This window comes from Oncorhynchus mykiss, chromosome 13 (assembly GCF_013265735.2).
Source record: "Oncorhynchus mykiss isolate Arlee chromosome 13, USDA_OmykA_1.1, whole genome shotgun sequence".
NCBI classification, from domain to species: domain Eukaryota; kingdom Metazoa; phylum Chordata; class Actinopteri; order Salmoniformes; family Salmonidae; genus Oncorhynchus; species Oncorhynchus mykiss.
Genome location: NC_048577.1, coordinates 23,728,681 through 23,740,786, shown reverse-complemented (window position 1 = coordinate 23,740,786; position 12,106 = coordinate 23,728,681). Strand labels below are relative to the sequence as shown.

General features: G+C 42.2%; 1 protein-coding gene across 2 annotated transcripts in view; it reads right to left on the bottom strand.

Annotated features, from left to right (window-relative positions):
• The window catches only part of LOC110486000 (RAC-gamma serine/threonine-protein kinase), a 25,877-nt gene extending 13,771 nt beyond the window's left edge, over positions 1-12,106 (bottom strand). Inside the window, exons 1-11 of one of the 2 annotated variants that reach the window (XM_036940650.1) lie at positions 11,783-12,075; positions 10,594-10,672; positions 7,593-7,966; positions 5,991-6,116; positions 3,802-3,913; positions 3,290-3,437; positions 3,015-3,146; positions 2,366-2,431; positions 1,971-2,039; positions 1,497-1,619; positions 1,136-1,264 (exon numbers count right to left, since the gene is read on the bottom strand). In XM_036940650.1, coding sequence (XP_036796545.1) covers positions 1,136-1,264; positions 1,497-1,619; positions 1,971-2,039; positions 2,366-2,431; positions 3,015-3,146; positions 3,290-3,437; positions 3,802-3,913; positions 5,991-6,116; positions 7,593-7,638 — 951 coding nt within the window. In that variant the 5' untranslated portion in view covers positions 7,639-7,966; positions 10,594-10,672; positions 11,783-12,075. Of the gene's footprint in view, positions 1-1,135; positions 1,265-1,496; positions 1,620-1,970; positions 2,040-2,365; positions 2,432-3,014; positions 3,147-3,289; positions 3,438-3,801; positions 3,914-5,990; positions 6,117-7,592; positions 7,967-10,593; positions 10,673-11,782 lie in introns of both variants that reach the window. The other variant, XM_021557274.2, reaches the window with a different exon arrangement.

The window sequence follows — 12,106 nt, the reverse complement described above, 5'->3', positions numbered from 1 at the left end:
ATGATTTTATTTGAATGCTTTTCTTGTTTTTGTGAAAATGTCGCCTGCTGAATGCTAGGCTTAATGCTATGCTAGCTATCAATACTCTTACACAAATGCTTGTGTAGCTATGGTTGAAAAGCATTTTTTGAAAATCTGAGATGACAGTGTTGTTAACAAAAGGCTAAGCTTGTGAGCCAATATATTTATTTCATTTCATTTGCGATTTTCATGAATAGTTAACGTTGCGTTATGGTAATGAGCTTGAGGCTATAATTACGCTCCCGGATACGGGATTGCTCGTCGCAACAGGTTAAAGACCCATGAAGAAAAAAAGGAAGACCCGTGCTTCCTTTTAGCATATGTTCTGAGCTAGTAACTTAAACTTTAGCTTTTTTACATGGCACATATTGCACTTTTACTTTCTTGTCCAACACAGTTTTTTGCATTATTTAAACCAAATTGAACATGTTTCATTATTTGAGATTAAATGTATTTATTTATGTATTATATTAAGTTAAAATAAAAGTGTTCATTGTTCATTCAGTATTGTTGTAATTGTCATTATTACAAATAAATAAATACAAATCGGCACCTGCTTTTTTTGGTCCTCCAATAATCAGTATCGGCGTTGAAAAATCATAATCAGTCGACCTCTAATTCTAGTCAAGGCTCATCCTATATAACTACTGCACATTTATTGTCCATAATGTCTATACACACCACCATATACATATATATTTTGGACTGACATTGCTCGTTCTGATATTTCTTCTTTATATTGTGGATTTCTGTGTATTGTTAGGTATTACCACACTGATGGAGTTAGGAACATAAGCATTTCGCTGCACCTGCAATAACATTTGTAAAATATGTACGTGACCAATAACATTAGATTTTATTTTATTAGTATGTGACCTGACTGTATCCTCTTGGCCCCCTTGGGAGCATTCGGCATTCATACCGTTCTTCTCTACACCTGACTCTTTTCCGTGCAAGGGCTTTTGTCTCTTGGTAGTAGAGCTCTGCTTTAATCAGTACACTGATGTGGTTAGTATATTAGACACCTAGAATATTTCCTCCCATAAGAAAACATGGATAGATCTCACAACATGGCATTCTGGGTAGTGTAGTGTACATCAGTGTGAGCGCTGACCTCTGGAGCCAGGTACTCTGGCGTGCCGCAGAAGGTCTTCATGGTGGCCGTGTCGGTGATGCCCTCTTTGCAGAGGCCGAAGTCCGTGATCTTGACGTGCCCGTCTTTATCCAGCATCAAGTTCTCCAGCTGCCAATGAGAATAAATATCATGTTATATGTTGAATATACGCCCCTATAATATATCCATCCTCAACAGAATGCTCTTTTTATAAGTTTTAAGTCAAAATCTTCACTTTGTCTCCCATTGGACTTAGTTAGGATTGGAAGTAAGGATTCGCTTCTAAGAGAAGTCTACACATGGTGTTATGATAGATATAGCAATGACTGTCCAACAGTTTGGCTAATATGAATGAATGTACCTTCAGATCGCGGTACACTATCTTGGCAGAGTGAAGGTAGTCTAAAGCGGAGACGATCTCAGCTCCGTAGAATCGCGTGCGGTCCTCGGAAAACACTCGCTCTCTTGACAAATGGAAAAACAGCTACGAGGAAAAATATGTATTTATACATCTGCATATAAAAATATATAGTTCCATTCACTAATAGCTCTCTAAAAAACATGTTATGGGCCTGTATTCACAAATTGTCTCTGAGTAGGAGTGCTGATCTAAGATCAGTTTTGCATTTTAAATCAGAATGAATAGGAGAGGGACTTGATCCTAGATCAGCATTCCTAATCTGAGACGGTTCCTGAAAATAATTATTTAGAGTCCTGGAAATAATTCTGTATGGTGGAAGAGGAAGGTGCACCTGTCTCAGGGAATCCTCATCAACACACCTACAGTGTCTGTAAAAAAATAAAAAATGCTAATCTTTCCCCAGGCATCTCTTACCTCTCCTCCGTTCACATACTCCATGACAAAGCACAACCGGTCCTTGGTCTGAAAGGAGTACTTCAGAGACTAGAGAAAAATAACAAGAGTTGCACCATCGTTGTTGTTTTGTTTCTTTACATCCACACAAACAGATGTTCAATTATCTTGTGAATTCATATCTAATGACACGTGCAACAGTAGATCAGCTTAAATGTTTATTCAATCAGACTTTGCTTTGACTGAGTCTGTGGCTGTGAGTCTGTGGCTGCATCCCAAGTGGCACCCTATTCCCTATATAGTGCACTACTTTTGACCAGAGCCATATGGGTGCCATTTGAGACATGGCCTCCAAGTGAATAATACAGGCTTACAGTATAAAGTTTGCCTTCAAGTCTTTGCTAAACAATACTCACTGTTAGGAATGGATGCCGGGTGTTTTTCAACACTCTGCTTTCTGTGAGGGTGTGAGCAACTTCGTCCTGAGTTACAAGGAAAGAGAGGAAAATCCAGAAACGGGGGTAGAGAGAGAGGGAAAGAGAGTGGGAGAGAAAGACAGAATGTTAGGATGTAGAAGGTACAAGGCGCCAAATGGTGATATCTGAATCCATTCCAACAGGGCTCAGTTCTTTCTACCAGTGTTTCGACCACCGGTCTGTGGGATGGTCCCAGACACTCATTTAGTCAGTTCTATAGTGCTAGTTTAGTTTAAATGTACTTCCAAGCAGGAAAAAACATAGTTCTAGTTTGCTGATGTACATATTACCTCTACTAACCTGTACCCCAGAACATTACCCTGTACCGGTACCCCTGTATATAGCCTCGCTACTGTTATTATACTGGCGCTCTTGAATTATTTGTTACTTTTATTTAACATTTTTTACTTATCTATTTTGTACTTAACACTTATTTTTCTTAAAACTGCATTGTTGTTAAGGGCTCGTAAGTAAGCATTTCACTGTAAGGTCTGTTGTATTCGCCGCATGTGACATAACATTTTATTTGGTTGATTTGATCCCTAGACTAAAAAAGGTTGAGAGAAACTGCTTTAAAACCAGCCAGTACCTTGGCGATGATGACTTCTTTCTTCAGGATCTTCATGGCGTAATAAGTTCCGCTCGCCTTCTCCTTCACCAGAATGACTTTCCCAAAAGTGCCTTTTCCCAGTAGTTTCAGATAGTCAAAGTCATTCATTGTCTGTCAGAGAGAAGAGGAAAGTAGAGGAGAAAAGAAACGAGAAGAGGAGAAGCCTTCATTGAGATGAGAGAAACAATCTTGCTTGGTGTTTATGTGCCCATCTACCAATGTATGACCTGCGCTCAGTCCCCAGAGCGGCTCACCTTCCGTTTGTGTTGGCTGGTGGAGGTGTCCATCTCCTCCTCGTTGACCTCATTCTCGATCTGCGACGTGGGGCTGCACAGGATCCCCTCCTCCTCCTGCTTGGCCAGGGAGTCGGCCACCATCTGGATGGCTTCGGCCCACTCATCTCTGGAACCAACCAACAGCAGCTCACTTTACTGCGTGTGTATGTGTGCGTGTATTTGTGTGCTGAGGAAAGCACACATTTCAAAAAGTGCAGGGTACAAAATAAATGTCATGGAGAAATCTAGAGACATACCCCCATTCTGTCTGGATGCTCCTGTGGTTTGTTAAAACTAGTTACATCAAAACATGCAACTGCTGCTGTGGAAGTTTTATGCTTAGATTAACATGTTTTAGCAGCATCTAAACAGTGTAAAGGTATTCTTCTTCAATTTTCAATAGCGTTTTCCCTAATGGCGAGAGATGAGGAGGCAAGGCTGTAGTAGAGGAAGAGGAGAGAGAGGAGGGAGTGAGAGAGAGGGAGACCCACCTCTCATCGGGCGTGTCCACGTGGAATGTCCTCTCAATAACCGTTGTCCACTGTAAACAGCGGATGATGAACGTGTTGGGCTTTGGCCTCTCTGTCTTCATCAGCTGACACTCTAAGGAGAGGGAGAAAGTGGGGGGAGAAATAGAGGGTGTGTCGGGAAGGAAAGAGAGGGAAGAAAGAGGGAGCGAGAGAGAGAGAGAGAGAGGTGGGAGAGAGCAAGAAGGTAAAAAATAAACGAGTGATTGAATAAATCCTTCATACCATGGAGGTTGACAAAGCATCACAGAATAAACATTTGTCACTCACTACTGTTTCAGGAGATAACGGTGGCAACATAGTGTTGTACTATACTCAAGTAGCACTAATTTAACTGAACGTTTGACAGAGACACATTGGCTCTTGGGAATGCACACTGCCTAAAATGGGACCTTTAATGATATTTCAAAATTAAGAAAATTGTAGCACAATGCCTTAGGAAAGTATTCAGACAGCTTTACTTTTTCCATATTTTGATTTGTTACAGCCTTAATCTAAATTTGATTAAATAGTCCCCCCCCCCCCCCCCCCCCACAATCTACACACAATACCCTATATTGACAAAGCAAAAACAGGTTAAGACATTTTTGCTAATTTATTAAAAATTACAGCCTCGAGTCTTCTTGAGTATGACGCTACAGGCTTGGCACACCTGTATTTGGGAAGTTTCTCCGATTCTTCTCTGCAGATCCTCTCAAGCTCTATCAGGTTGGATGGGGAGTGTCGCTGCAGAGATATTTTCAGGTCTCTCCAGAGATGCTTGATCGGGTCCAAGTCCGGGCTCTGGCTGGGCCACTCAAGGACATTCAGAGACCTATCCAGAATCCACTCCAGCGTTGTCTTGGCTGTGTGCTTAAGGTCGTTGTCCTGTTGCAAGTTGAACCTTCACCCCAGTCTGTGGTCCTGAGCGCTCTGGAGTAGGATTTCATCAAGGATCTCTCTGTACTTTGCTCCATTCACTTTCATTCACCCTCCCCAGCAGGGACTAGTCTCCCAGTCCCTGCTGCTGAAAAACATCCCCACAGCATGATCCTGCCACCACGTTTCACCATAGGGATGGTGCCAGGTTTCCTCCAGGCTTGACACTTGGCATTCAGGCCAAAGAGTTCCATCTTGGTTTCATCAGACAAGAGAATCTTGTTTCTCATGGTCTGAGTCTTTAGGTGCCTTTTGGCAAACTCCAAGCGGGCTGTCATGTGCTGTTTACTGAGGAGTGGCTTCCGTCTGGCCACTCTATCATAAAGGCCTGATTGGTGGAGTGCTGCAGAGATGGTTGTCCTTCTGGAAGGTTCTCCCATCTCCACAGAGGAACTCTAGAGCTCTGTCAGAGTGACCATCAGGTTCTTGGTCACCTCCCTGACCAAGGCCCTTCTACCCGATTGATCAGTTTGGCAGGGCGGCAAGCTCTAGGAAGTCTTGGTGGTTCCAAATTTCTTCCAGTTAAGAATAATGGAGGCCACTGTTCTTGGGGACCTTCAATGCTGCAGAAATATTTTGGTACCTGTCCTCAGATCTGTGCCTCTACACAATCCTGTCTCGAGGCTCTACGGACAATTCCTTCGACCTCATGGCTTGGTTTTTGCTCTGACATGCACTGTCAACTGTGGGACCTTATATAGACAGGTGTGTGCCTTTCCAAATCATGTCTATTCAATTGAATTTACCACAGGTTGACTCCAATCAAGTTTTAGAAACATCTCAAGAATGATCAATGGAAACAGGATGCAACAGAGCTCAACTTTGAGTCTCATAGCAAAGGGTCTGAATGCTTATGTAAATAAGGTATCTGTTTGTTATTTTTAATACATTTCCAAAGGATTTTAACAACCTGTTTTCACTGTGTCATTATGGGGTATTGTGTGTAGATTGCTGAGGATTTAAAAAAAATATTTAATACATTTTCGAATAAAAATGTGGAAAAAGTCATGAGGTCTGAATACTTTCCGAATACACTGTATATTGTAATACAATATACCCAACACACTAAGAAGCGGTTTCCTGGGACAGATTAAACCTAGTCCTGGACTCAATCCTTTTCAATTGAGATTCTCCATTGAGCTTGCTTTTTAGTCCAGGACTAGGCTTAATCTGTGTCTGAGAAACCGCCCCCAAATAGTTTAAAATGGGGACTGATAATGGCAAGGAGAACCTACTTGCTACAGAGAAGTTATTGAGGGGATAGGCCAGGTCTGCGTCCTGGGGTTTGTCTTTGTAGCCGATGAAGGATCCGTCTGTCTTCAGCAGGAAGTAGCGCGGCCTCCAGTTCTTTATGTACTCACCTGCAACAAGTCCAGCAGGGATTGGGTCATACTGGAAACTTAGCCTATCAGTTTTTATAGTTACTGACTGACTAGCTGGCTGTAGCAGTGGTCAGACCTTCACTGCATTCTAAATGGTACTCTTCTCTTTATAGTTCCAGGGCTATGGGCCCTGGACAAAAGTAGTGTATTATAAAAGTGAATAAGATGTCATCTGGGATGTACCCCTATGTACGGCTTTAAGGAAGTGCATTTTTATTTAACAGCATGGCAGGATGATTCATCATGGTTCAAGAAGGTTAATACATAATTAATTAATACGACGGTCCATGCTTGTGTTTGCTTGCAAGATCTCCAGGCGGACCTTGTTGTAGAGGAGCTCCATTTTGCTAATAGCCTACATGGTATTATTTAACTTTTCTTTTACCACAAGTGACAGTGTGTGCAAAAAATGCAGTAACGACTTTGTAATGACAATTTAATACAAGTATAAAACTGATTGTTTGCTAATAGTTTAACTCTAAACCACTAGCTACCCTTCAGTGTTTAGAAGACTAACTGGATTTTGTACCCAGCACAAAAGTGCCTGTAACAATTCAGTGGCTCCCGGGCTCTGAAAGGAAGGAACTGGGGAGTTAAGCCATCCTCCGAGAACTCAAATTTGTCTCTCGCAGTGTCACAGCCAGAGGCTAAATAAATAACCACACACACACACTCCATGTGTTCAACCAGTCAACACAGCTTAAAATCATCCATACCACATGCTGTGCATACTAGCTATAAATGAGGGGTTGGAACCGGTTCAGGGAACAGATCCGAAAACCGGAAAAGAACAAAATTAAACGAAAGTGATCTAAACTGTTCCGGAACAGAACCGTTATATTAAACTCATGGGAACCAGTTAATAACGTTATTTTATGTTCCGGGCATTTTTTTATGGTCCCACAAAAATCTCAGAAATTCAAAGACATTAAAAGTTCCTCCATAGAAGCTGCTTCTCTGTAGGTATAGTTATGTGGGCCTAATTCAGATAATGCATGTCATAAGATGCCCAGCGCTTCAAGCCAAGCCTCCTCCATCTTCTCTCGACTGAACATTTTCAGTCGCATCTTGCGCCCTGCTCTATCCACACTGATTGGTGAAGTAATTTAATGCTGAACGAAATGTAAAAAAAATAAAACGTTTTCAGAGGTTACAAAAGGAACGATATATAGAGTATGTTTTTGGTTCGAAATGGTTCAGAACTTTATTTTGTTGTCAGAACGGGAAAAATAATGGTTCTGTTCAGAACAAAACGATTAGAAAATAATTTTGGTTCCAACCCCTGGATATCATAATACAATATTCCATTGATTCCCTTCCCTGTTGGTTCAATGTTTATGTATATACAGGTATTTGGGGACCCGGGGGTGTTTGAAAAGGGGTGTTTGTTTTTGAAAATTAAACAAATTCCAAGACAGTAAACATCACCGATCATCAATCAATCAATCGACTCACCTCTCTTCTGAACCCAGCCTTCCTTGACAACGTTTTGGTCACTCATAGTGGCGTCGCCTTGACCGTCAGCCCAGCGCTCAGACCCAAGGGGGTGGGGGGGTTCAGCAGTCCTGACCTTGCTGTCTCTTTCTCTTCCACAGACACACACCCACTCTCCTCACTCTGTCTCTGTGTGTTGTCTCTCTCTCTCCCTTACTCCATCTTTTTCCCCAACTCCCTTGGCTCTCTCTCTCTTCTCCTTTCTGCTACCTCCTCGCCACTCGTTTTCCTCTCACTCTCTGTCTTTACTCCCCTAGCCGTCTCTCTCTCACACTACCTTTCTCTCCACGTCTTCCTTCGCTCTCTCTCTTAAGGCACTCCAGCGGTGACTCAGCCTGGAAGGAAGCAGGGGAGAGAGAAAGGAGGGGGGGAAAGGTCCATGGATTGCTCCACACACACACACACACACACTACATCCCCACCCCCTCTCGTTCCTTTACAAACACCTACGTGAGAACTGGGGTCATTGTTAAGACCCAGAATGCGCTTCCCGTCCCCTCCCACCGGCAGATTTGTCCCCTTTCCTCCCTCTCTCTGCTCTTTGGCGGGCCAAATTCTGCTTATACAGCGCCATTGACCAGATTTTCTAGAGTAGGCCTACATAATGCTTTTGACATACTGGCTGCTTTTCCCATTGATCTCCAATTGGGATTTGGAGTGATTGACTGAGGTCCGTGCTAATGTTGTCATCATTGTAGCCAATAGCCAATATACTTAGATGTGACTAAATATACGCAGTGAAAAGTAACTGAAGATCAATGCTTTTAGAGATATCAGACTGGCCAGGTTGGGATTCAAGTTATATACAGTACCAGTCAAAAGTTTGGACACGCCTACTCATTCCAGGGTTTTTCTTTATTTTTAATATTTTCTACATTGTAGAATAATAGTGAAGACATCAAAACTATGAAATAACACATGGAATCATCTAGTAACCAAAAAAAAGTGTTAAACAAATCTAAAAATATTTTATATTTGAGGTTCTTCAAATAGCCACTCTTTGCACTGATGACAGTTTTGCACACTCTTGGCATTCTCTCAATCAGCTTCATGAGGTAGTCACCTAGAATGCATTTCAATTAACAGGTGTGCCTTGTTCATTTGTGGAATTTATGAAATGTATTTTCTTCTTAATGTGTTTGAGCCAATCAGTGTTGTGACAAGGTAGGGGTGGTATAAGGTAAAATACCAAGTCCATATTATGGCAAGAACAGCTGAAATAAGCCAAAATAAATGACAGTCCATCATTACTTTAAGACATGGTTAGTAAATCTGGAACATTTCAAAAACTTTTAAAGTTTCTTCAAGTGCAGTCGCAGTAACCATCAAGCGCGATTATGAAACTGGCTCTCAAGAGGACCGCCACAGGAAAGGAAGACCCAGAGTTACCTTTGCTGCAGAGTTCATTCGTTCATTAGAGTTACCAGCCTCAGAAATTGCAGCCCAAATAAATGCTTCACAGAGTTCAAGTAACAGACACATCTCAACATCAACTGTTCATAGGAGACTGTGTGAATCAGGCCTTCATGGTCAAATTGCCACTACTAAAGGACATCACTAAGAAGAGACTTGCTTGGGCCAAGAAACATGAGCAATGGACATTCGACCAGTGGAAATTTGTCCTTTGGTCTGATGAGTCCAAATGTTTTGATTTTTGGTTCCAACCAGTATGTCTTTGTGAGACGCAGAGACAGTTGATCTCTGTATATGTGGTTCGCACCGTGAAGCATGGAGGTGGTGTGCGAGTGCTTTGCTGGTGACACTATCAATGATTTATTTAGAACACTTAACCAGCATGGCTACCACAGCATTCTGCAGTGATATGCCATCCCATCTGGTTTGCGCTTCGTGGGACAATCAGTTGTCTTTCAACAGGACAATGACCCAGAACGAGAGTGATGGAGTGCTGCACTAGATGACCTGGCCTCCACAATCACCTGACCTCAACCCAATTGAGATGGTTTGGGATGAGTTGGAGTGAAGGTAGAGGCCAACAAGTGCTCCGCATATGTGGGAACTCCTTCAAGACTGTTGGAAAAGCATTCTAGGTGAAGCTGGTTGAGAGAATGCCAAGTGTGCAAAGCTGTCATCAAGGCAAAGGGTGGCTACTTTGAAGAATCTCAAATAAAAAATATATTTTGGATTTGTTTAACACTTGTTTTGGTTACTACATGATTCCATAGGTGTTATTTTGTAGGTTTGATGTCTTCACTATTAGAAAATAGTTTCAAAGGGTATGTCAACTTTTGACTGGTAATTTAATTTAACCAGGTACATTGACTGAGAACACGTAATAATTTACAGCAACAACCTGGGGAATAGTTACAGGGGAGAGGAATAAGCCAATTGGAAGCTGGGAATGATTAGCTGGCCATGATGGTATGAGGGCCAGATTGGGAATTTAGACACTGGCGTTAAGACCCCTACTCATACATAAGTGCTATGAGATCTTTAGTGACCACAGAGAGTCAGGACACCCGTTTAACATCCCATCCGAAAGACAGCACCTTACACAGGGCAAAGTCCCCAATCACTGACCTGGGGGAATGGGATTTTTTTTTTTTTTAGACCAGGGGAAAGTGTTCCTCCTACTGGCCCTCCAACACCACTTCCAGCAGCATCTGATCTCCCATCCAGGGACTGACTTGAACCAACCCTGCTTAGCATTAGAGTTATGACAGTAGTGGGATGCAGGATGGTATGCTGCTGCTAGATCGAGGCTATTTGGTTATTTTATTCCCATCAAAGCGCATATGTTGCTCAATCGAATAAAGTTTGTGTAGAGTTCTCAAGGCACACATTATCTAACAGTGTAGTAAAAGCGGCAAAGTCTTGCGTGGTCCTAATACGCAGCCCTGACCTTGCCACAGTCTCTGACGTTGTTTGTGCATATCCTAATAGACAACTTAGAATAATCCATTGGTACCAGAATAGACACAAGGTGGCCGTAAAGGATGTGTACCTTTTTAATAAAGGGATTTAATTCTGGGTCCACAATCATATTCAAGTTCAGGAACAGCTTCTGTGGTTAAATTCATGTCCTTTGTGGAGAGACAAAAATGTATTACCATTTACTTATCTCTAGTAACCAGTGATACAAGGGTGCCAAAATAGAGGCCAAACTGCCTGTGACAACCCATTAGTTTATTTTTGTTCAAAGTGAAGCACTACTACCGTACTAGGAGAAAACTGTCTTACATGCAGTATAGTGTTTTGTTGTCAGAGATTGGACGCCTGTCAAAAGCGGCCGACTGATGTGAAAGACCTGGCTCTGGGATGGAAAATAAATGGAATCAATCCAATGACAACAAAAACAATGGCTGACATGACCAGACTTTCCATTTTAGCGGCCATTACAGGTCACATGTGCAAACCTTTTCCGCAATAAGAGTCTCTGCCATCAATGTACAAGACATGGCTAGGCCTTGCACCGCATACAAAAATAAGCAAATATTGAAACAACAGCTTTTGTTTCAAGGGCGTGTGGTGTCATTTGCGCTTACATAATAACATCCGCCTGCCATATAACATTACACGCTTAATTATACAATAATAACAACAGGCACAAAGTCATTACTGGGTAAGGATGATTTTTAAACAATGTTCACGTGCCCAACAAACGGATAAAATGTCAAGTGATTGGGGGATAGAAATTGTAAATCGAGCCAACTAGCCACTGAACGCGGCTAACGAACGTAGTAAACGTGAGCTAGCTGACAGTGTCCTCTTGAGGTTTTACCTTTTTTTACGACTAACTACATTTCTTCCTAGGTTGTTGGCGTTAGATATATATATATATATATATATATCATATGAACATGTGGCGTTGTTTCAATAAACATATCATTTGTTTAGGGCGCAAAGACTGCGCCGAAGCCAGGCAGTAACACCACCCATCATTGTAGCTCACGCTTGAGAATGCCCGAGCCCTCCGGTTGCAGCATCCAAGCAGCATCACATCCCAAACTTGCAAATGACGTGCATTCATGCTAGCTAGCCCGCTACAGGCTAACGGTTGTGCCCATCCATTTTACGTTGACAATATGCTTCCACAGGCCCAATAAAACATTGAACCCCAACCCCAGCGCTTCTTAAACCCTTTCTGATTTTCTTTTTATAATGAGTATTTCATTAAATGTTACGTATTTTACCTGGCAAGTCGAATAACGATAGCTAGGGACACCCCCCCTTCGAGCGCTTGCGTGCTTCCAACGCAGCAAAATATTTGGAAAGAACAGTCAGTCAGTGATAAAAAATGAAGAAAAACCGGGATGTATCCATTGCTGCTGATGCTACGTCCAATTATAATGTCCGAAAATAATCATTTGTAGACAGAAATTGCTGCGACAGTCCTCCCGGCTCTGTGACTAGCTTCAGCAGCTGCCGCTTGGTCTAAGGAAATCTCGTGACGTCACATGTAGCCAGATTTCGGGCGACTTCCCTCTCCTCACCGCATCCATTCGCTTTTGTTGGTC